Consider the following 23,896-nt stretch of genomic DNA (forward strand, 5'->3'; position numbering starts at 1 on the left):
TCTCTATCAGGAAGCGATATGCTTGCCAGGCCAGGCCCCTCAGGTATCCAAGCACAGTCATTCCTGAGCCTAAACCCTGACTCAAGTCCTGGGTTGTGAGGGGGGCTGGACAAGCAGTGGGGCCTCCAGGTGGAGGGAGCACACCGGCAAGGGCCTCACGGTGAACACGGGCAGACAGGCCTAGAACCCTGCCTGCTGGCCACACAGATCATGGGAACACAGCTACCCTGGCAGCTCCTGGACCAACAGGGAGGCCTCCCACCCTGCTGCTGCCTCTTCTGGGCTGCTCAAGCCCCCCTCAGCAGGGAGGGGCCTTCCCAGAGGGGTGCACTTCTGTGCTACTCAAGTCCCCCTCAGCAGGGAGGGGCCTTCCCAGAGGGGTGCGCTTCTATGCTTCCTGCTCTGAATCACAGTTTACAAAGCACTGCCTGGCCTGGCCCAGACCCCACTTGCTGGAGGGGGGACCATAGCTGAAAAGGTAGCTGAGAAGAGGAGTCCTGCTTGATACGTGCCCCTGACCTGGAACTTTGTGGCGAGAAGGCAAGCTCAGCACTAGGCCCTGGCCCGCAGGCTAGTCAGGGACTCCCAGGATGGTGCAGAGACCCCTTCTGTGCCAGAGGGCTTGCCTTCTTAGACCCAGTCTCTGCCCCCTCCCCCGGCAAAGGCTCTGCCTGCATGAGCCCCTCACAACTGCCTGGCCACCCAGGAGAAGGCCAAGGCATGCCGACTCCACAGCTGTCCCCCCCCAACCTCCTCGTCCAGGTCCCCAGGGTCTAAATTGACAAGCTGCCTCTGGGACATGAAAGCCCATGCTGCTTGGTAGGCACGACTACCAGCCCTGGACTCGCTTCTCCCAGTGGCACGGTAACCTCAGGAGGGTCAGGTCTGCGCGGCTGGTTTCGCAGGGGCAGCCCTGGCCAGCAGGGGGCAGGAGACTGTCGGTGAACTGAGGAGCTGGAGCAAAGAAGCCCAGGGGTGCAGCTGGCTCATTCCTCCTGTGTAAGGTCCCCGCCCAGCCACCCGTGGTGGGACCCCCAAGTGAGACGGCGGGTGAGGACCGCAGCAGCCGGGAGACAGACCATAAGATCTTATCCCTAACAGCCCACTCCCTCCCCTGTTTGGGGACCCATCATGGGAGGCCCAGGAACTGGGGCACGGAGGGTCTTGGAGAGGAAGCTGCAAGGATGGGGACACTGCGGGGGCCCTGGGGCTCCCTGGGAGGGATGGGAGGGCTAGGCCTGGGGAGGCTCGAAGGGAAGGAAGCAGAGCAAAGAGATTATTTAGGAAATAGAGTAGGTGTTGGAGTGGGAGGGGGAGGCAGCAGGGAGAAGCGGCTTGGAAGAGGAGGAAATGGCTTTTGGGGGCGGAGCTGGAAAAGTACCAAATTTCTGGGCTCCTGCCCTTCCCCCCAGCATGCAGAGCTCCTCCAGGCGGGCTGAGTGAAGTGCCAGGCTCCACCCCGCAGGCTCCCCGAATAGACCCTCTAGATGCTCAGGCTGGGTCTCTGCCAGCAGCCCGACCTGGTCCTGCAGGGAGGGCCAAGGCAGGAGGGCAGAGGTTCATGGAATAGACTCGGGGGCACAGCAGGGTCCCAGCCGACAGTGAGGCGGATGGGACAGGACAGGACAGGCCTCAGAGCCGGGTGCCGGGCCCTGGGCTGCCCTGGAAAGAGGAAGCACCACTCAGACCTGGGGCAGGCCAAAACCCTAGTTTATTTCAGCATCAGCAACATCTCAGCCATCACAAAAATAAACTCTACCGAGGGTGACGGAAGTCTCTACAGCAAGGTTAAGGGCTCAGCCACCACACAGCGAGCCTCCGGGGCACGTGGTGGGCACGGCCTGGGCAATAAGTTAGGAAGCAGCGGAGGAGCTGGTGGAGGCGGCAGATGTGGCCAGGGCCTCACTTCTGGGCCGGCATGAGGTCATCGATGGCCTGGCCCTGCTCCAGCCGCTGCTCCATCTCGATGAGCAGCTTCACGCCGTCCACCACCATCTGCACCAGCTCCACCTCCGAGAAGCCCAGGCGGTCCGCATTGGAGACATCAAAGACCCCACCCACGGCGGCCGTGTCCACACCGCCTGGAGAGACAGCCAGTTCAGCGGGGCTGCGTCGGGGGCAGCCCCAGGGGAGCGGGCTGCCGCCTGGCACCCCCTACTCACCTGTGCCTCGCTTCTGAAGCCGCAGCCGCTTGAGCACCTCAGAGAACTTCTCGTGCTTGCCCAGGTGGGGCAGCTTGATGTGCACCCCGGCCCGCAGCCCCGTGCCCAGGTTGGACGGGCAGGTGAGGATGTAGCCCAGGTGAGGGTTCCACATGAACTCGTAGTTCTTAGACTTGAAGAGCGTTTCAATCTGGAAATGGACGTGTGAGAGGGTAGGCCTGGCTGAGCCACCCGCCCAGGGGACCAGCTGGAACAGGACCTGAGGCAACAAAGACCTGGGCTCCCCGGGGGGTTGATGGGTCACCTCCATCTCTGCCTGAACCCTGGGGCCTGGCCCTGACCTGGGTGAGGCCGTTGCAGAAGCGCGTGAACACCTCCTTCATGTTGCCACCCTTCTGCATGGAGATGACCCGCAGATGGTCCTCTTCGTTGATCCACACCAGGAAGGTCTTGTTATCGTTATGCCTGGGGGAGGGGCACAGTCAAGTCTCCTCCCCGGACGAGGACACATCCAGGAACAAAACCTCGCGAGGCCCCCGAGCCGGGGCACTTCCCAAGTAGCTGAGGTGCTCACTCCAGCTGTCCCTAGGGCCCCGGGGCTGCTATCAGGACTCTAGCCCCATCAACACCCTGGGCGCACACAGGGCACTTCAGAGAGGGCACGCGAAGCCCTGAGCTGCTTCCAGCTAGCCGGTCAGGCACCCTGTGGTCCCCACCTAGGGGGTGAGGGGCAGAGGCAGCCCGCCCCGCCCACGGGGAGTCGCTTTATCTCGGCGCAGACGCCCGGTGCCTGCGAGCCCGGCTCCCCACCCCCACTCGAGGAAGCGTCTGCGTCACCCCGCACCTGACCGACTCCCCGCGGGCGGCGGGTGGGAAAGGAGAGCGCAAACAAGGAGCCGCGGCTCCCGGAGGCGGGGGGAGGGAGGAGGAACGCCGACAAGACGGCCCCACCCGCCCGGGGCGCTCCGCACCTGCGCGGTTAAGGTCTCCTGCGAGGAGGCCGGCACCAAACCCACCTGAGGAGCGCGGCGCCGCCCTCCTCCCTCAGGTACGGCGCGGGCGGAGGCCGGGGGATACGCACCAGATGCCGCGGGCGTCGGGCCAGTCGCGGGCCATGCCCGAGGCCAGCAGCAGGGGCGACACGGGCTTATCGAAAAGGAAGTGGTCGTCGATAAGCTGCTGCTGCTCCGCCTCCGTCATGCTTTTGAGCGCATAGTACCTCCCCGCCAGGTCACCGTCCAGGCTCGACAGGGCTGCGGAGGAGAGCGCTCAGGAGGACGGGTGGACTCCTGCCCCACCCCGCACCCCCAGGATGCCCGCTTGGCCTGGCTGGAGCCCAGTCAGTCCTCCTGGTCCGAGCGGCGGGCCGCTCCGGAGCGACACGGCCCAAGCCGACCATCGTCCGGCCCCAGGGCTCTGTGGGCGCGGGGCTGGGCGTCGGTCCCTCTGGGAAACCCGAGACGACGGACAGATAAGAGCGCGGCGGCTCGGGTGACTGGTAAACAGGCCGGCAGGGCCCGGGGCCGAAGAGCGCCGCTCAGCGGGCCGTACCCTTACCTTCGACGGCGAGCTTCTCGATGGCGCGGCGCTCCCCGCGGCTGCAGTGCGGGGGGAGGCAGAAGCCGCGGATGCTGCGGCCCGTGCGCACCCGCGAGCTCAGCACGTAGTTGGGATCCAGGTCGTCGCCGCCCTGGGGGCCGTGCAGGGCTGAGCGCTGGGCAACCCCTCCCCACCCAGCCGGCCCCTCGCCCCGGGCCACCCCGCACCTGCAGGTTGTCGGGGTTGAGGTCGGTCTTGTGCTCGTCGGTGGGCTTATAGCCTCCGTGCCGGTCCTCAATGATGGGGTCAAACAGCTCCTTGAACACGTCGTACGACTCCTCGTCGCCGGCCACACAGCCCACGGTCATGATATAGGGGTGGCCTGGGGGGAGCGTGGAATGGGGACAGTGACGTCACTGCCAGGCCCGAGCAAGCCACCGAGGACCCTTCAGATATGCGCGCAAAGAGGGCGCCCGGACCTTGGCCCGGGGGGAGCCAGGGAGCGGGGGCGCTGGGGCCCAGCCTCGGGCTCCTGTCCTGACCTCGGGACTGAGGCGCGCGTACCTGGGTTGTCCACGCCGGTTTGGATGACGTCGTCCACCGTGAAGCCGCTCGGGGTGCTCTTAGCGCGCAGCTCGGCGTACAGTTCGGGGGTCAGCACCTTGGCCATGTGGTTGTTGTGGCCGCTGAGGTCGGGGAACTCGTCTTCGGCCGGGAAGCGCAGCTTCAGCGTGTTGTGGCTATTGGAGAAGGGCATGGCGGCGGCGGGCTGCGGGGAGACGCGGGAGTCAGCGGGTCCCGAGGCTCTGGGCCTCCTGGTGACCTGCTAACCACCCAGGGCCCCGGGCTCCGGTCAGCCCGCTCTCGGTCAAGGTCAGCGGGGTCGGCGCTTACACGCAAGGGGCTACCACAGCGCCCAGGACCCCCGGCCCAACTGGCGCGCCCACTCCAGGCGGCGGACCCCGGGAGGTCCGGAGCGCGCGACGCCCTGGCCCCAGCCCCCAGCTCCGTGCACAACAACCCCCGCCTCGGTGCCCGCGCGCCCCCCACCCCTGGCCCCCGGGCTCACTTACTGAGCAGTCGGGCAGGGGCGGGGGCTCTAGGTTAGTCTGCAGCTCAGGGCGCGGCGCAGGCGAACAGCGGCGGCTCCGCGCTCCCGCGGCTCTTAAGGGGCGCAACGCAGGCCGCCCATTGGCCGCTATTTATAGCCCATTCATTCCATTGGGTCGCGCTGCGGGGTGGTGCCGCCGCTTTGTCCGCCACCCTCTGCCCCCGGAGCCCCCCCACCCCACCCCGAGCAGCCCACCACGACTATCCCCTGGCCGGGACCCCGCGCAGCCTACCCAACCCCACCTCGCGCCCGCCAAGATCCCGAAGACAGAACCTCAGGACATTCCGGATTCCCCCACACCCACGCCTGCCTCCGAGCGGGAAACCGAGGCAGGAGAGCCGGCAGGCACTTGAGAACGCTCGGCCTGGTCGGCGCCCCGGCCCCTGCCTCTGCCCCTCCCGCTAGTCCTCGCGGTGGTCGCGGCGAGGGGCCAGGCGGGAGCCGTCCCGGGCTTCAACGGCAGGTACCGCCACCCCCCGCCGCCCAACAACCCCCCCCACCCCCACCCCACCCCAACCTTCTCCCGCCCAGTCTGAGTTGGCGGCGAGCCGCCGACCTTCTTCAAGGTGCCCGCAGGCATCTCCCCGGCGATCTTGGTGCAGAGCGAAGGCACGCCGGAGGCGCAGCCTGGCTGCGGCCCAGCCAGGCGGCACCCTTGGTGCCGTGACCTTGGGCAAGTCCCCGGGCTTTGGGGTCATCTGAGCCAGAGACTCAGCCCCTCCTGGTTGATGAGCGAATACTGACTGCGGCCCTGCTGGGAAGTGCGCAGTCTCAGAGCCCCCAGCCCCAGGCCTGGGCCCTCTCTTCCAGGGACAAGTCCATTTCCACACCCCACCCCAAAGGTCGTCCTCAGAGAATCTCCGCAGAGGCTGGAGGAAATACTCACATAAGCACATGTGAGTTTTAAAAAACAAAAAGCTCACTGAAAATCAGAATCATGCAATTCAAAGTAATGACTATGCCTTCCACTGTCCCCAGCACCCCAGACTGGCACCAGCCAGTGTTGGCTATGGGCTGGAATGTGGGGAGATAGGCATTCACAGGCTGCCTGCCACTGTGAAGTGCTACATCAGTTTTGGAAAGTAATTTGGCAGTATTTATTAAAACGTAAAATCTTTGTACTCCATGACCCGGTGACCCAGCAATCCCACTTGTAGGAATCCAGCCTACAGTCTCATCTCTCTGTGCACATAGGCCAGTCCTCTCTAGCATGAGAAACGAGCACAAACAGACCTGCATGTAACCGGATGCCCATCCCTTGGGGACTGGCCGGGGGCAGGGAAGGCATCTCTCCAGTGTGGAATATTACACGGCTATTAAAAAGCGTGAATTAGGGACTTCCCTGGTGGTGCAGTGGATGAAAGTCCAGCGACCAGTGCAGGGGACAGGGATTCTCGCCCTAGTCCAGGAAGACCCCACCTGCCCAAGGGGCAGCGAAGTCTGTGCGCCAGAACTACTGAGCCCCGACGGCAGAGAAGCCACCGCCAGAAGAAGCCCGCAGGCCGCAGCACAGAGCAGCCCCTGCTCACCGCAACTAGGGAAAGCCTGAGCGCAGCAACGAAGACCCAGGGCAGCCAAAAATAAATCAGTAAATATTTTTTTAAAGAGTGAACTGGCGCTTTTATGGTTAATGTCCATCATATGGTTGCTTTGTGAACAAAGCAAGGAAGGGGGGAAATACTTATCTATGTGTTTATTCAACAAAATCCCTCCAGGATGGCACAGGACTGCTGCTGGAGGAAGGCTGTGAGCTTGGCAGCTGGGAGCAAGCAGCCAAGGGAACAAGATACGGTCAAGAACCAGGAGGAGACGGGTGCCTCCGGCGGGGCCGAGCAGCGATCCATGTGCTGGGGCCTCTGAGGGCGCCAGAGCACGGGGTGAGCACGTTCCCTTGCCTCTGCCTCTGTGCAGGCCCGCGGTTACCATGGAGGGCTCCTGCCTCTTCCCTTGCTCAATTTGGCGTGTTCTGACCTGCTCCCAGTCAGCATTTTTTCAGACCCGTAAAGCAAAGCAAGGTAAAAAGACAAATGGCTCTGGACTGCCCAGACAGGTGTCCTTTAAGCCTGAAATTCCTGTGTTCCATGCCCCCTGCTGCCCTTCTCCCTAATTTTAGAAATATCTGCACCTGCCCTCCCCAAATCCCGGCAGACAAAGGCCTGATGGACTCAAGTTTCTGTTTCTAGAAAACGAGTGCTGGCCCTGGAGGCCTACTTGACATTCAGACCCCAGGGATTGGGGGCGGGGAGAGCTCAGGGCTTCCTTCCTCTTTGTAGCCTTGGCAGCTTCTCAGAAGGTCCCCACCCCCCACCTTCAGGCCACCAAGGGCCTGACCCACTTGGGGGCCAGGAGCAGGGAAAGACCCCGTTCCCCTCTCCCTCCACCGGCGAGGTCCTCACTAGAGAAGCGAAGACGAGAGGCTTGGGGTCTTGCCCAGGGCCTGCCTGGGGCTCCAGCAGGGCTCAGCCTTCTGAGATGCGTGTTTTGTCCTAGTTTTGCAGATGAGCAAAGGGAAGATGAGAAGGTGGGTGATGGGGAACCAGGTCTGAGGTCTGGCAATCCCCCTGTGATCCTGCAGTGCCTGGCCCTGTGCTAACCTGACCTAGGGCCCACCCTGCAGTCCCCCAGCTGGCCACGCCTGGGCTGGACTCAGACTGACAACACATGTGGTCAGCAACTGTGACGGGGGAAGAGGAGGGGTCTTGGAGGCCTTTAGACCCAAAAGTCAGGGTGAGGCCCCTACCGGGCAGCGGCTACTTGGGAACCTGGGTAGTACTGAGCGAGGGAACAAGGAGGGGGGCCCAGGAGTGTACCAGCCTCCACCTCAGCAGAAGAACGCTACTCCCAGCTAACCGAGCCCTCCCCTATGGACCCTCCAGTCTCCCCAAGGCCCACAGGAGCCGGTTTGGCAGCGTCTGGGCAAGAAGCTAGGTGACATCATCCGGCCAGTTTACCATCCAGGTTTCTCAGAAATCACATTTGGTTACACATTAACCACCTGGCCCTGGAGGGCGTGGGGAGCCTCAACGGAGTCCCCGGCCTTTCATCCACAGGACACGGCCCTGCTCAGCAGGCACAGGGTGGGCCTGGTGGAGGAGGGCCAGGCCCCAAGCAGGGGCTGGAACTTCCTCCTAATGCCCAGAGGGGAAGTTGGTTGGGGTCAGAAAAGGGGCAGGGGCTGCCTTGAGGCCACAGAGTATGGTGGGGCAGGAGGCCAGCCCACCAGGGGAGAGGAGACCTTGGCTCAGAGATCAGAGCAGAACGGCCCTCCCCAGGGGGCATTGTCCGCCTCCTGTTCTCCTCCAAGGCCCTGTTCCTGCCTGTTCCCACCTTTCTTCCAATCTGCCTTTGGTTTTCTGAAGCCAAGTTTACTGGCTTTAAATCCCAATCCCACTCTGGCCACATTAGCTGTGTGATTTTAGGCAAATTACTTGACTTCCCTGAGTTTGTAAAATGGTCCCTCTCTCACAGGATTGTGGGGAAGATTCAAAGTGATGACACTTAACTGGGCTTATACAGCATCAGATTTTTTTTAAGGAGGGGGGACAATATATAAACTCTGCCCTAGGCAAAGTACCCACCTGACCTGGCTAATCAGTTGGTGCTTGAGGAATCAGGCTGAGCAGACTCAGAGAGCGAAGACAGACAGCCCTGGGAAGGCTGCCTGGAGGAGGGGGCAATGGAGAAACTGACCAACCAGTCCCCCACAGAAAGGCGATGGGAAGTTGGGACCACAGGAAACCACTGCCTAGTCACCAAGTCCTAATTTAGGCTCTTAGTGTGCACTCAGCCTCTGAGTAGCTGAGAGGCTGGGGAAGAGGAACCCCAAGAAGTGGAAAGTTGCTATCTCCGAGGAGAGCAATTAAGGCATGATTCCAGCGGGTGCAAAGTCACCTGGAACAAAGGTTGGTGAGCTGTAGATGGAGTTGGGTTGTTTGAGAGGAGGAGGCAAGGCTGTTATGTAGCCACACAAGCAGCTGGTGGCCAGAGCACTGGCCTAGGAGGTCACTAAAGGCCCTCACCTTTCTCTCCTGGGGTTCCAAGACCCAGGCCCAGTCAGGGAAGGGTCATGGAGGGGCTAAGGCACCTGGGTCTCCATCATGGATTCTGCGGTCCACAGACACCCTCACCAGCCCCGGCCCCAGAGGAGGAAAGAGTTCAGCGCCCCACAAGTTGGCAGGGCTCTGGGAAGGGACTGGTTCCGCAGGGCCTGGCCACGCCCAGATGTCCAGGATGGAACAGCCTGGGCCTGGGAAGCGTGGCCAAGGGTCATGCTAGCTGGCTCTGAGTTGGGGCTCAGGCCCCAGCCTGGCTGGGTGGACTGGGGTCTCCATCAGATAAGGCCTGGCCCACGGGGACATGCGCACTGGAGGAAAACGGTCCCTGTCCCCGTGCCCCTCCCCCGCACACACTGTCCGCCCAGAGCCTGGCTCTGATTCAGCCTCGCTGAGACACAACAGGGCTGCAGCTTCCCTGTTTCTGCCGGGCCCTCCAGCTGGCCTTCCCCCGCTCAGGCCGCTCTTGTCCTCACTGACTCGGCCCCAAGATGAGCCCCGTGCGTCCAGTGCTCAGCGCACCCTGGGTTCCAGGAGGGGACGCAGGGCTCCCTCCGTCCTGGAAGCGGCTTCCGCACTCCGGAGAACGTGCCCGTTTCAGGAGCGGCCAGGCCTGGGTCTAAGGCCGCTTCTGGCCACCGTCCCCTGCTGCTCAGGTTGCCTCCCGCCAAAGCCTTGTGGGACCACCCGCTCCTCTGCAGCTCCATTTTCTGGAGTTTCACCAGTCACGCCCGCGACCGCACAGGAGACCGCGGCAGCTTGGGGCCGGGCTACCGGGGCTCTAGGTGGTCTTGGGCGCGGGCAGGCGGCACCCGGACTAGCCGACCGAGAGCGCGCCCCGGACGCGAGGACGGGCGTCGCGCGCTCCCGAGACCCCGCCCCCTCTCCCGGGAAACCCCGCGCGCGCCGGGGGCGGAGTGCCGTGACGTCATCAACGGGCGCCGCGCCCCAGCCGGAGGCGGAAGCCGCGGCGACGCGAAGCCACGTGCGGCGCCTCCCGGAGTCGGAGGCCGACGAGCGTCGCCGGTGAGGCTTGGCGGGGCTACGGTGGCAGAGCGCGGGTAGTGTGGGGGGCGTCTCCCCGGCAGGCCCTGCACGTCCTGGCAACCCCCCATGGCCGGGCCCAGCCCTGTTGCCGGCCTGGCCTGAGCCGCCGCCCCCGGCCTCTACGCAGGCCAGGCCGATGTTGCTGTTTACTGCCTGCTGCACGGCCCCAGCCTCCGCTAGGGACCCGTGCATTTGCATCGCCCCGTCACCCGTCTGCCCAGGAGCCCCTCAGGGGGAGGGTGAAGAGAGGGGATTCTGCCTGGCCTGGAGGTGACCTCGCGGGCCCCCCCTGTGTGGTCTCTCTCTCGTCTCACAGCTAGAGAACGGGAGCCAAGCTCCCAGAGAAGGATGCCGAGGGAGAGGGTCAGGTCCTTACTTTGTGGGAATCCTGGGACCCGGCCTCAGTCTCTCCGTCTGAGGTTTGGGCTGATGGCTCTGGTCTTAGGACCAGACCAAGAAGGGCTTTCTCCCTGGATACCAGGGGCACAGTCCTACCTCCTGGCCCCTTACACGTTCATGCCCACACACCTCCCAGGTCCCCAGCACCTGCCGGACCAGCAGCACCATGAGCTTCGTGGCCTACGAGGAGCTGATCAAAGAGGGTGACACAGCCATCCTGTCCCTGGGCCATGGCGCGATGGTGGCCGTGCGCGTGCAGCGGGGGGCCCAGACCCAGACCCGGCACGGCGTCCTGCGGCACTCAGTAGACCTCATTGGCCGCCCCTTCGGCTCCAAGGTGACCTGCGGCCGAGGCGGCTGGGTGTACGTGCTGCACCCCACGCCAGAGCTCTGGACACTGAACCTGCCACACCGCACCCAGATCCTGTACTCCACCGACATCGCCCTGCTCACCATGATGCTGGAGCTTCGGCCTGGCTCCGTGGTCTGTGAGTCCGGTGAGTTCCGCAGGCTGCCTCTGTACGTGGAGGTGGAGGTTAGACCCAGTGTCCAGGCAGAGGCACAGTTACTCTCCATGTTTCTACAGGGTCTTTCTGGGGGGCTCACTGCAGCGAGGGGGGACAGACACAGGGAAGCTGGTTTAGGAGACTGGTGCTGTCCTCCGGTGAGCCTTGATGGGACCTGACCGAGGACAGCGTGCAGGAGGAGCGGGCGCCCAGGGGGAAGCCTTCCTGTCTGAGGTGGGGAGGGGTGGTGAGTGCTGCTCGGCGCTGACCAGGGTGCTGACAGAAGGGCAGGGGCGCCTGGCCTAGCGGTCCCTCACTGCTGCGGATGGGAGCCGAGGCCCAGGGCTGAGAATCGCCTCTTTCTGGAGGGAGGCCAGGGCTGCTCCAGGGTGCTCACTGTGGGGGAAGAGCCTGCCTTGTGCTCATCCCAGGCCAGCGCCTTCGTCACTGAGGCCAGGCCTGGCGTGCAGATGGAAGTACCTGAATTCAGATATTCCCAGACTCTGCATGTGTGCGTGCGCACAAACACGTACTGGGGACCGAAGCTTGCAGCCAGGCCCAGGTGTGCCTGGATTTCCAGAACGTTTCGCACGCCCCGGGCCCCTGTGCTCCAGGCTCATGAAGAGTTCCCAGCAGCACTGCTGTCAGCTTTTGGAGGCTTCAGGCCGTCTCTTCCGTCTTTGGGCCTCGGTTTCTCCATGCAGACGATGGGATGGTTGCTTTTGCCCAGCCAATCACTTTGAAATGGAGAGAGTCAGGTGCAGAATCTGAGCCATGAGTGGGTTTAGAGAGTGGGTGGGGGCTGGGCAGGGGCCGGCCGCTCAGCACCAGGGGAGCTGGGGGTGGACAGGATTCAGGGCCAGTTCGTCCCCTGCTGCCCCCCACCCCCACCCCCGGCCACAAGGCATCCACGGCCAGGGCCTGGCTCCACTCAGCTGAAAAGCGCGGTCAGTGAGCGGGTTTCCGGGCTCCTCTGAGGTGCCAGCTCCCCTTCTGGGAACCGTGGGTAGAGCCGCGACAAGTCAGGCCGGGTTTCTGCTTCTCAAAGGGGAAAGACAGTGGGCCCAGCATGACCGTCTCAGTGTTACTGCGGACTGGGGGCTGCGCTTTTGAGGGTGACTGAGAGGTGTCCCTCTGGCTGGGCAGTCAGGGAGGACCTGATGGGGAGCCGTGAAGAGCCACGGGGTAGGGTCACCCTGAAGGAGAGCCTCGCAGAGACCCTGCATGGGGGACCATCGAGGCTAGGATGGCAGGAGCAGGAAGGAGGGCAGGGAGGAAGCCCACTCGGCCAGGGGTCACGAGGAGTCTGACTCTGCTGTGGAGCAGAGGCCTGGTCTGACAGCGGCTGTGGAGACAGGCCTGAGGGCAGGGCTCGGGGGCTGTAACGGGGGCGGGGGGCCTAGGTGGGCGCTGCGGGCAGCTGGGGAGAAGCACCTCCTAGAGAGATGGGGGAGGAGGTGCCAGTGGGGGCGGGGGCGGCTCCGTGGCGTCTGGCTGGGCGGTCACCGCCCTGGTCACTGGGTACAGAGGCTGGGCAGGGAGTGGCCTTGGGCTGGACCGCTCCAGCTCTGCCCTCGTAAATGCTGGGCTCTGTCTGCTGTCACCGGGGAGGGGTCAGTGTGCAGTGGACACAGAGTATCTCCATCAAGCTTGGCACCTGGAGCCATGAGGGGTGGGGAGGGCATGGAGGGTGATGAGAGACTAGAGGCACCCCCTCGGCACTGCAGGACAAGATGGCAAGCAGGGCAGCCTGAGGCTGGAGGAAGACAGGGGGGATGACATGGGCGTGTTGGTCACTGTGTCACGGTGCGGTGTGCTCACTCAGGGTGAGGGCAGAGCTCCCATGTGGCGGGAGCAGACTGGGGGCAGGAAGACGGACCGACTCCCATCCCTCGGGCCCATCCACCGCGTGCGGCAGGGCAAGCCTCTTGGTCTGCTCTGCACAGACCCTGCAGGGCCCTGGGGCAGTCCGGCCCCTCTCAGGATCCCAGTTGGGGCCCCTGGTCTGGGCAACAGGGTTTGCTCCAGAGCTGGGGTGGGCAGGGCTGCCCCCTGCCCAGCAGGACCTGCACCAGATCAATAGGCAGCTCCCCAGCCCCACCTGGGACAGTCCCTGTGTCCCAGGACCCCACGAGGAGCTCTGGACTGTTCCCTGCTGATAACCCCGGGCTCGGCTGAGCTTGTGGGCCCTGGTGGGTCTCCCCAGGGTGAAGGTGGGCTTGTTTCCCGCCTGACTCCCACCCCGCCCGGCCAGGCACCGGCAGCGGCTCTGTGTCCCATGCCATCATCCGCACCATCGCCCCCACGGGGCACCTGCACACGGTGGAGTTCCACCAGCAGCGGGCAGAGAGGGCACGGGAGGAGTTCCAGGAGCACCGCGTGGGCCGCTGGGTGACCGTGCTGAACCAGGATGTGTGCCGCAGTGGCTTCGGCGTGAGCCACGTGGCGGACGCCGTCTTCCTGGACATCCCCTCACCTTGGGAGGCCGTGGGGCACGCCTGGGATGCCCTGAAGGTCGAAGGTGAGCTGGGCTTCTGGGAGCGGAAGGGTCAGGGGGTTGGGGTGGGTCAGAGTGGCCCGGGGAGGTTGGGGGGTGGTTGGAGGAGTCAGGACTGGGGAGCATGGGGCTCAGCTGGGCCCCCGCCCCTTGGCTTGGCCCACTCCCACCCCAAGGTGGGTGATGTCTGAGGTCCCTGGGGAATGTCTGTACAGCCCTGTCTGAGTGAGAGGCGGAGCATGCCGGAGGTCAGAGGTTAGCCCCTGACCCCAGCCGGTCCCTGCAGAGTCTTCTCTCCCCACCAGCTGCAAGCCGGGCGAATGCACCCCTTTTAGGGAAGATGTTGGGTGCAGAGGCGGGGAGGTCGGCTCTGAGCCAGGAGGCGCTGGCGAGGCCCTGGGTTTTTCCCTTTTCTGGAGAAGTTGCTGGCTCTGGCAGCCAGGCCTCCCTGCCTCCTCCCCACTGAGCAGAGCAGCGGGAGGGGGAAGCCCGGAGGCCCTGGGGATGGCCCGCCCCTCTGAACGACGATGCTTGGCCAGTGGGTCCTAGTGGGTCCCCTGCCCACTGGCGTTGGACTCCCGTGTCCTCGGTCTGTACCCGGGTAGCCGGGGAGCACTAGCGCCCCCGCCCCCGCCCCTTCTGCTTGGCCCCCGATGCCCACAGGTCCCTCCTGCCCCCAGGGGCCCCGTGAGGCCAGAGCCGGGTGCGTGGCCTGGGCTGAGTGCAGGCGGTCCCTGGCCCGGGAGCCCTGCATGTGTTGTCCTGTCCCCTCCGCCCCACTGAGCCCTGCTCTCTGCATCTGCTTGTTCTGGCCCAGAGGCTCTCGACTCCCTCGTGGTCTGGCTGTTCTCCAGGGCTTGCCTGCCTGCGTGAGCCCGGCTCCGGCTCAGTGCAGCCCCCGGGGCTCGGCCTTACCCAGTGGGGCCACCTCGGCTGTGCACATAGGGGCTGGGCTCCGCGAGGTGACCCTGTGCCCTCCAGCTTGACCTCAACTCTGCCTCTGAGCCCAGGCCTCCTTGCCGAGGCTGAGATGACCAGGCCTCAGGGACCTTTCAGGGCTGTCCCCAGGCACCTTCCCTCCCCTAGCCTGGCTTCCCCGCCCCTGCCCTGCAGGGGAGATTTGGGATGGGCCAGGGGAGATCTGGGATTGGGCCTGGGCCCGGCTGGGGGAGATGGCAGGCAGGAAGGGCTTCCACCCCCTCCCCCGCCCGTCATCCCTGAGCCTAGGGCTGGCTCTGTAGGCGCCTCCAGTTGCAGAAGCCAGGACAGCCTCTAATTTTCTGTGACAGCAGCCCCCGCCCCAGGCCACTCCTTGTGGCTGGAGCTGTTCTGGGCTCAGCGAGCGCTCCAGCAGCTGCCGTGGGGAGACTCCACCCTGGCCCCAGCCCTCGGCCGCCAGTGGGGGTCGGGGTGGCCGTGCCCGCTGGCGGCCCATGGAGTGAGGTGGTGGGCTTGGTGCAGGCGGCCCCTTCCACGTGGGCCCTGCCGGCTCCTCCGCTCTGAGGCCTCAGCTCCTCGTGGCCGGAGGGCTTGGCCGTACTCGGAGCCCAGAGCGGGGTTCCGGGCGTCCACGCCTCGCACAGCGGCGTCCCTCCCCACACCCACTCCTGAAGGGGCCCGGCTGCGTCTCCTCTGCGCTGAGGTCCGGGCCACAGACCCCTGGGCAGAGGGACGCCGGCGGGGGCGGGTGGGGGGTGGGCTCTGGGGTGGCTGGGGGCGGGGCTTGGGGACCCGCCCTCTGACCCGGCCTCTTGCTCCCCTCCCCCCCCTCCCCGCGCAGGTGGGCGCTTCTGCTCCTTCTCACCCTGCATCGAGCAGGTCCAGCGCACGTGCCAGGCGCTGGCGGCCTGCGGCTTCTCGGAGCTGAGCACCCTGGAGGTGCTGCCGCAGGTCTACAACGTGCGCACCATCAGCCTGCCCGCGCCCGACCTCGGCGCCAGCCCCGGCTCCGATGCCGGCCCCTTCCGCAGCGGCACGCCCATGAAGGAAACCGTGGGCCACACCGGCTACCTGACCTTCGCCACCAAGACTCCGGGCTAGGGAGCCGCGCCCGGAGCTCCGGGGAGCTGGGACGTGAAGCTCGGGCCAGAGACTGCCTTGTATGGTCAGCTGCCGCCTGCCGGGGCTGGTGTTTAGAAATGGACTCGCAGCGGGGAGGGTGGGGCGAGGGGGCCTCCCCGGACGGCTGGCGGGGTGACGGGTAGGGGGGCTGCCGCCGTGTGCAGCATCGCGGCCCTGGCAGGGAGCGCTCCCGCCTGCGGCCCCACGGGGTCAGCGTGCCCGCCCTGCCAGTTCGTGGCCTCGCGGTCTTCACTGCCGCGGGCTCCTCCGGGTGGGCACGTAGCCCCAAACAGGGAGGGTGGAGGCAAAGGCCTGAGACGGTGGCCTTGGGCCCAGGACCCCCACCGCCCGGCTGCAAGCAGAGAGGTGGCCTCAGGCCCGAGCTCCCACTGGGCCGATGCCCAGGTTCCCTCCTGGCAGGCCCCACCCACCACCTGGCTTCTCCACCCAGGAAGCGCAGCCTCTGAGGCCCGGCCAGAGCCTCGAGTGCGTATCGGTGAGAAGACAGCGTCACGTGGCGGGGAGACCAGAGCCGGACTTGGGCCTGCCTCCTGGCGGGTGGCGGTGCTAGAGCTGGTCTGCGTGCCTGCCCGGAGGGGCCCCGAGGTCTGGCTTGAGCTCCGCCCCGCCCTGCCCGCCCTCCAGTTCCGTATGGCCTCCCCCTGCACCCTGTTTCACAAAGGGCCTGGGTGCCTGCTCTGGTCTCAGCCCGCCCGCAGGAGCCTCGGTCACCCTGTGTTGGCACAAGAGCCCCAGGGGCCCGTGCTGGCCTGGGGCTGCTGCCCAATCACGCGCAGCAGAGAAATAAATGCTGTTGCCACCGCGCAATGACTGGTCCCCTGGTGCCTCGAAGCCAGTCCTCCACTCCCTACAGCAGCATCCAGCTGGACCTCGCCACACGGCCGCCCGGCCCCTGCTCCTTCCTCTCACGGGGCCACCGCCACAGGGCTGTGGACTCCAGGACAATGGCCTGGGACATGGTGGACAAAGGGGCCAGTGTGTGGCCACCCCCATCCGGCTGCAGAGAGGGCCGCTTGTTCCTGGAGTGGGGGTGGGGGAGGGGAGACATCGCTCCGGGGCTGTGTGTGTGTGTGTCTGTCCATATCCGGCTGGGGTGTGTCCATCAGTCCGTCCATGTCCGGCTGGGCCCGACCTCCCAGGCCTGCTGTTCTAGCCCCAGGCCACCACCCAGGTTTTAGGGGTCCTTGGGGTTGTGCCAAATGAGGTGAACCTCCAAGAGGACCAGTCTCCTCTTTCATGACGGGGTGGGGGGGTGGACATCCTGTCTCCTAGGAAGACCTATGTCCCCTGTGAGACCCTAGGGTCCCCCGAACTCCTTGCTCTGTTCCAGGGGTCAGGTCCCCCTTTAAGAACCTGTGCTGACCTCTGATCACAAGCCTAATGTGGGGACAGGAAGGGCCTGGGCTCTCCTCGGCCTTCCAGAGAGGCCTGTGGGGTGTATGTGTAGGGGGACAGGCCCTGTGCTTCCTGGGGTGAGGCTCTGGGGCCTGCACCAGGGTCCCTGTGAGCCGGAAGGGAAACCAGCCCAGGATGGATGACAGGCGGAGGGCTACCAGGTTCCGGGTCAGGATTCCTGGCCTCCTGTCCATGCACATGGTTATGCTTGGCACAGAGCTGCTCTTTTAAGGATGGATGGTCCTCCAGCCCCTCGACTGGGCCCACATACAAGCCCCCAGAGCTCCACCAGACCTCGATCCCATCCCAGGGGCTTCAGCCTGGAGCCCCACCTGGCCCTGAGCCAGCAGTGAGCTCCCGCCCGCCCTTCAAAGCCCCTCAAGCCCCTCACCCCCGCCCCCAGGTGGCCTCCCACACAGCCCTTCCCTGCGCCCCCGCACCCCAGCTCGCAATCTCCCCTGCAGACAGAGGGCCAGAAGCCAGGCGGCTCCCTTAAATCCTTCAGATGGGGAGCGTGCCACCCAGGGCCCCTGGTGAGTGAGTGACCGATGAGCAGGTCACTTGGTCACTCCCTCGAGGCAGCAGCCTGGGGCTGGTCACAGGACAAGGATTCACCGGGAAAGTCCCGTCCAGCCCCAGACGTGCACCCCTGACTTTCAGTTTTTCCTCAAAGCCCTGGACCCACGTGGCCCCGGCCCGAGGGGTGTGATGCGTCACCCTGCCCCCCACCCCACCCCTGCTCCTGGGCCCAAGCCCTGGAGACAGCTGGCCTGGGTATGAGACTCACCTGCCCGAGGGCCCCAGGTCAGGATCAGAGCCCACTTCTGTGGGGGCCGCCTCCAGCCAGCTCCCCTGGAAGGCCCCAGGCCCTCCCCTCTCAGCCCCAAGGTGAGCTGCCCGTGGCCCCCCGTGTCCCCCTCACCCCATCACCTACCTCAGAGGGGCTCATGCTCTATGCCCAACCTGGGGTGGTGCGGGGAGGGACCCTTGAATCAGTACCTGCCTCGCAGGGTGTGGTCAGGGCTGGGGTGGGCTTCCCATCCCCAGCCCCCTCCCCATCCCCTTCTCTCTGCCTCCGTGGCCTCTGTTCTCCCAGGAATGTATGGCGTCTAGCTTGTGTGGGAGACGGGGTGGGCTGCTTGGGACCCTGGCCCGGGATTGGGGGTGGGAATGGTGCGGCTCCTACCCCATCCCAGCCCAGTGTGTGGGGAGAGAAACTGAGGCCTGTGCTGCAGAGGCGAGACTTGCCAAGATCCGGCCCACCCGCCCAGGACCTCCCACATCTGACACCCTGCTCGACTGTGTGGTTGTCAGCGTGACCATAGACGCCAAAGGGCAGACATGGCTATTGTGATCCTAGAAGGCTCCTTGGAAGAGGTGACGGTCCTGCATGTGGAAGGGCAGATGGGACTTAGAGGCAGGTGAGCAGGCGGCCTCCCCAGGCAGAACAGCTTCCCACGACCCGGGAGAGGAAGTGGAAAGCGCCAGGAGCAACTGCTTTGGAGCAAGGTTGAATCAGAGCGCAGCCTCTGGCTGGAAACTGCCAGCCACGTTTGCAAGGCTTCTGAGCTCACGCAGGTTGCAGGACCAGTTCTCCGCTCTGCCCAGGGGCTGCAAGGCTCCCATGCCAGCCGGGGCGGGGTGGGGGGTGCGCCTTCCTTCCATTGGCGCCTCAGGTGAGAGGGTCCTGGGTTGGGGGGTTGCCCCTGCTGGAGGTCTTGGTTCCCAGTGCTCCCAAGAGGGAGCAAGCAAGATGAGTCCTCACGGCAACCACCTTCATCAGCCTTGGGCGCCCTCACCCAACAAACGGGCTGAGCACCCTGGGGCGCTGAGCACCCAGGCCTCCAGGGCAGTCTGTCCTGTCCTCAAGGGCTCAGGGGAACCAGGCACAGATGGTGCAGGCGAGAAGTGCCTGCTCTCAGCAAAGCAAGCAGTGGGGGCAGGGAGGAACAAGAAGGCCTTGCCAGGACGTGGCCTCCGCAGTCACAGGGGAACAAGGACTTTGGACAGGGCCCCACAGGCCTCCCATCCCAGCAGGGATAGCCAGACCCCACACTGCCCTCCCGAGGATGCACTTAAGGGTTCAGGCTTCCAGAACCACATCCTCCCTCCCTCCTGCCTGCCTGAGGGGTGCGGGGGGAGGGACAGCTGCCACGGGATGAAGCATCACATGGATGTGTGGACAGTCTGTGTCCACAGTGTCTCGGTGACGGTCAACACCCGTGGGAGCCACCACTGCCTCCAGGAAGACCTCTGATCTTGCATTTGCCAAGGCCAGAATTTGAGGACTGCTTCTGAGTCCATCTGAGACATGTCCTCTGCACTTTGTAGGACTTGAATAGCTTTTTGCACCTTCAGGGACACTTGCATGTGTATCAGAAGACGTGACACTGAGACTCTTCTGGAAAATCCGGGTCACACAGTCCCTGTGCCTGTAGCCAGCTGTGTAACTAAACCAGGAACAGGCTCCTGGGCCGCACACAGGCAGGCAGCACGGCTGACCCCCAGGTTCAGAAGTAGGTGTATTAGTCAGCTGTCCCCACAGACGTGCTGCATAACAAATAATCACCCCACCCCCCCCCACCCCCGCTCCAAAAAAAAATTCAGGCTTAAAGCCGCAGCCAGCTGCTCTGGGCCTGTGGCTTGGCAGCGCTCGACCAGAGCCGGCTCTTCCCCGTGTGGGGCCCGAGCTTATGTAAACTGCCCCTCCCCTTCCTCCTGGCCCCCCCCCGCCCCCCCCCCCTCGGGTCCTCTTGCGGCCCCAGGCGCAGCCCGCGGCCCAGGCGCGGTAGGGGCGAGCCAGGTCATGCAGGCGCTTTTCAAGCCTTTGGTCACATGGCCTAACCTCAGGTCCCAGTGGAGGGAGAGACCCTGTGATTTTAGGGGAGGAGCTGCAGGGCCGGGCCGGGGGGCACGCAGGGCCTCGCCCTCCCCCTGTGTGTGCGCACGTGTGCGTGTGTGTGTCTCCGGCCCGCCTCGGGACGAGGGCATTTCAAAGTCAGGCTGCCTGGGAAGCGGCAGCGCCGGCGGGAGGGAAGCACTCGCTCCCACCAGGCTGAGAATAGCGCGGAATTGGGTCACGCTCCCGGGAGCTCGTCACAGCTTCTAGCCCCGGACGATAATCAGCTTTCTCCCCGACAGCTGTCCCTTCAAAGAGCAGGGCAGGCCGGCTGCGGGCACCTGTTTAGAAGAAGCCGAGGGGGTCGAGACAGACGGGGTGGGGAGCCTCCGCTGACCTGCCCCTGCTTCCTTTGCCGTCCCTGCCTGGCCAGCCGCCTCCCTCCTTCCTGCTCTCCCCGCTGCTCCCCGACTCCTCAGGGCCCGGGCACTCCAGGGGCATGCCACGCCCCAGAGCCGGGCGCTGAGAGAAGGCTCCACGGTGCCCCCCACAGCCCCCCGCCCCGACTCCTTGCAGAATGAAGGTGTTGGTGGGCAGCGGGCGGCCCCACCCCTCCGAGAATGCAGGAGGCTCAGGTCTCTCTAGGCCCCGAGGCCTGGACGGGGCCCCGGCGCCCCCACACTCCCACCAAGCCATGAGTGTGCCGGCCCCTCACCGGCACCGGCGGGCCTCGGCCGGCCCTCTGCTCCCTTCCGGGGCGGAGTCCCCTCTTCCCGCACAGCCTTCCGGGGCGGAGTCCCCTCTTCCCGCACAGCCAGGTGTGCGCCCGGCCCTCCCTGTCCGCACACAGTGTCCCTCTCCTCTCGGGGAGGGCGGGAGGCGAGATGCTGGCCTGGCCTCGCCTTTGGCAGGATCCAAAGCTCCATCCGCCCTCCACTTCCTGTCTCGGTCGGTCCTCCCCAGGACGAATCCTGCCCCACTGCCCTCCCTACCCCCAAGAGGCAGAAGTGTCCTCCCACCGCCTGGCCTTTGGTTCTATCTCTGCTGGCCACCCGCCCTGCCGACCGCTGAAGCATCCAGACGTGACCCTGCTGGAGAGGCAGGGATTGTGGGGCTGCTGCTGGGTGGGGGGCAGCCTCAGACTGCCCTCGCCTGCTGCCCTGCACAGGGCTGAGTCCTGCTCCCGCCACGCTCTTCCCCCCAGGGACACTGAGTTGTCCCCCAGATGCAGTCTGGGCAGCAGCCCCTGCGTGTCTGGTGGGGGTGGGGGTGGGGCGCACAGGACTCGGTAAGAATCTCAAGCTCGGCCTCAATCCCAAGCCTTGGTAAGAATCTCAAGGTGTGTTTTGGACAGATGTCCCAGGTGGTTCCAACTTTTAGCTAATCTTGTTCCCTCTGCTTCAGCCACTAGGAAGTTCAGGGCCAAGTCTGCGGTCCATCTGGCAGGTGTGGAGAGAGCGTCACCCTCTTTCATCTTATTTCCCACCCAGCTTTTCCTCCCACAGTAGCCTTGAGAGGACTGAGGAGGGTGATGTCGCAGGTCCTCTGAGCCCACGTTCCCATTGGCTCCTGGGTACCCTGCCACCAACTGGCACATTAAAATGCCAAACCCATCCTTGTAGCAATTCAGTAAGTCCCTCTGGCCTGCACTCGGTTGCTTCAGTCATGTCCAACTGTGACCCCATGGACTGTAGCCACAGACTCTTCTGTCTGTGGGATTTCCCAGGCCAGAATCCTGGAGTAGGTTGCCATTTCCTCCTCCAGAGGATCTTCCCGACCCCGGGATCAAACCTGTGTCTCCTGCTTCTCCTGCACTGCAGGCAGACTCTTTTACCGCCGAGCCATCAGGGAAGCCCCAAGTAGCTCTGACTGAGATAGAGATAGAGATGTGACCCCCTGGAGGAGGACACTGCAACCCGCTCCAGCATTCTTGCCTGGGAAACGCAGGGACGGAGGAGCCTGGCCGTCCATCAGGTCACAGAGAGACACAGCTGAGCGGCTAATACTACGACCGTACATATATCGTGTCTTTCTGCTGTGGGCATGCCTGCCACTGTTTTTGGTTCTTGAATCGTTACAAAGGCACCAGGCAGTCATCACGTTTCAGGTGACAGAAACTTTCCTGAACGTAGACTGCGGGTGTGTTCAGGAAACACTGGAGCTGCTAGGGAGCGGGGTGGGGCCTGGATCAGCTGCCCTCGCGTCACCTGGGAGCTCGGGGAAGTGCAGATTCCCAGGCCCGCACCTGACCACCTGCACCTGGAGCTAGGGTGGGTGGAGGGTCCAGGGACCCCCGCCAGAGGGACTGGGGCCTCTCACACTGCTCTTTTCTTTCTTAAACAGAACCTTGACTTCCATCAAACCTTGACGTGGTCACAACTCGGGAGCTTCCAACACCATCCACCTGGCTCTTTCCAAGGCCGTGCTGTTGTCAGTGAGAGGTTAATTTTGTTTCCTCTGGTTGGAATGTTTGTGCGCTCAGGCCCCAGGCCCCTCTGGGATCACCGAGTCTCCCAGCGGCTTCATCACACTAGGCCCCGAGATCCCGGAGAGCAGCAGGGACCTCTTTTGGTTCTGACTTGAACAAACCAAATGTTTTATTTTACAAAATAAGACAGTTGGAACATTGGAAGCCTGAGTGGATGTCTCCAAGGTTTGGGAACGACTTTCAGGCGTGCTAATGATACTGTGAAATGACAGGGTGGCTGCAGTCTGCCTCAAAATAACCTAGGTGAGGGAGGGGGGAGCGGAAATCCTGGTCCCCTGAGACCTGGCAGCCTCTGGGATTCTCTCTGCTTCTGCATTTCTTTGATATTTTCCATAGTAAAACATTTGTTTTCGACTTTTGTTTTTTTTAAGAAGCAATGCCCCAGGCAACCGTTAAGCGGCCAGCTAGGTCAATGCCCAGGGTCACCATACTCCTCCTGAGTCAAAGGTGGTGGCGCGTCCCGGCTTCACCAGCGCTGGGGCAGGGAGCTGCGGGTCACGCACTGTTTGCCACGAGAGACACGTACGGGGCTGGTGCCGGCCGGGCACACAGTAAGACATGCACTCTGCTCCTCCCAGCACAGGTCCAGTGGCCGCTGACCCAGGAGCCCGCTTGCCGAGGAGAAGGGTGGCCCTCAGGAGCCGCCCCCCTGCCTTGGAGGGCGGGACGGGCAGGGCTGCGGGGACCCCTCACTGCCGGCCTCTGAGCTCCCAGGCAGCCCCTCTCCTGGCCCGTCCGACTCCAGATTCCCGCCCTGCTCCTCCTTCCAGAGCTTCCCGCCACCCTGGCCCCTGGCCCCTTGCTGCCACCAAGGCCTGACCTCACCCCTGGCCCCTGGAGAGTAGCTGAGGCCTCCACCCTCTTGCAGTGAGATCTGCATGCAAGGACGGACCAGCTTGGGGAGTCCTGGGCCCACACACGCACCCCTGGGCCCCGCCCCTCCCTCGTCGTCTCCTCCACGCCCGCCCCCGACGCCACTTGTCTGCCTTCTGTCCCTGTCACTGCATTTGCTGAGAAGGTGAATCTGGGGGGGTGAGGGGGGCGGGGAAGGGCGTGAACCAGGGGATGAGGCGTCTACGGGCACCTACAGGGCCAGCAGCGGGCCAATGGCTGCCCAGGACCCAGGATGCACTGACGGGAAGGCTCAGAGCCACTTGACACGCTCAGTGAGCACGGCCTGGGCCCGCGGGGGCGAGTGCCCGGCTGAGGAATGCGGGTGGCCGGCTGTGGGGCGGGGGCGCAGGGCCCTCTGAGGCCTGTTGCTAAGCTACAGGCACAATGGACATTCCGGGCCCCGGGTGATGGACGGGCCGGAGACCTTCCTGGGTGAGAGGAGAGGGGACCCGGGCCGCCCCGCCCCCGCTCCCCTGGCCCCCAGGACACCGAGGCCCTTGGCTGCCTGGCCCTGAGACAGCCAGGGCTGTGAGCTGGGCACCCAGGGGGAGGGTGGTGGGCATGGGCTCCTGCGGCTCAGGCTGCCCCAGCCTCCTGGCTGGCCGCCTCCACTGGGCCTCTGCCTCTGCGGACCAGGCTTCCTGGCCGGTCCTTCCAGGTTCAAGCACAGGGCTCTCACCGGGTTACGAGCAGAGCTAGAGGCCTCAGTAGGACCCGATCCTCTGCCCTACCCGTCCCCAGCCTGGAAGCTTGGCACCCCACCTGGCCAGGGTCGGCTCTGCCAGCAGCCACGCCTGGCAGGGCCCCAGACCCCCAGCGGCTGGCCCCGGCGTCCAGCGCGGCTGCTTTTGTCTGGGACAAGACAGGGGCCGTGTTGGCTCCCTT

At 64.7% G+C, this 23,896-nt stretch overlaps 2 protein-coding genes across 2 annotated transcripts; one reads left to right on the forward strand and one right to left on the reverse strand.

The window, feature by feature from the left end:
• Positions 1-1,689: 1,689 nt before the first annotated feature.
• On the reverse strand, positions 1,690-4,866 carry CKB (creatine kinase B). Its single transcript, XM_069559563.1, is given in 8 exon segments — positions 1,690-2,081; positions 2,163-2,352; positions 2,504-2,627; positions 3,244-3,415; positions 3,720-3,907; positions 3,909-4,083; positions 4,266-4,470; positions 4,775-4,866. Coding segments are annotated over 7 exon segments (1,221 nt in total). The 5' UTR covers positions 4,459-4,470; positions 4,775-4,866; the 3' UTR covers positions 1,690-1,902.
• A 3,727-nt stretch (positions 4,867-8,593) lies between these two features.
• On the forward strand, positions 8,594-16,202 carry TRMT61A (tRNA methyltransferase 61A). Its single transcript, XM_069559562.1, has 5 exons — positions 8,594-8,714; positions 9,521-9,890; positions 10,447-10,807; positions 13,071-13,337; positions 15,094-16,202. Exons 3-5 carry the CDS (start codon positions 10,477-10,479, stop codon positions 15,351-15,353), a joined length of 858 nt encoding a protein of 285 aa, XP_069415663.1. The 5' UTR covers positions 8,594-8,714; positions 9,521-9,890; positions 10,447-10,476; the 3' UTR covers positions 15,354-16,202.
• The last annotated feature ends 7,694 nt before the right edge of the window (positions 16,203-23,896 follow it).

Source organism: Ovis canadensis, chromosome 18 (genome assembly GCF_042477335.2).
Source record: "Ovis canadensis isolate MfBH-ARS-UI-01 breed Bighorn chromosome 18, ARS-UI_OviCan_v2, whole genome shotgun sequence".
In the NCBI taxonomy this organism is placed as follows: domain Eukaryota; kingdom Metazoa; phylum Chordata; class Mammalia; order Artiodactyla; family Bovidae; genus Ovis; species Ovis canadensis.

Bases quoted from the DNA above. Each gene is read 5' to 3' on its own strand.
- TRMT61A (XM_069559562.1), top strand. From the start codon at position 10,477: ATGAGCTTCGTGGCCTACGAGGAGCTGATCAAAGAGGGTGACACAGCC. The intron at 10,808-13,070 runs GTGAGTTCCGCA...CCGCCCGGCCAG, and splicing joins CTCCGTGGTCTGTGAGTCCG to GCACCGGCAGCGGCTCTGTG. The intron at 13,338-15,093 runs GTGAGCTGGGCT...CTCCCCGCGCAG, and splicing joins GGATGCCCTGAAGGTCGAAG to GTGGGCGCTTCTGCTCCTTC.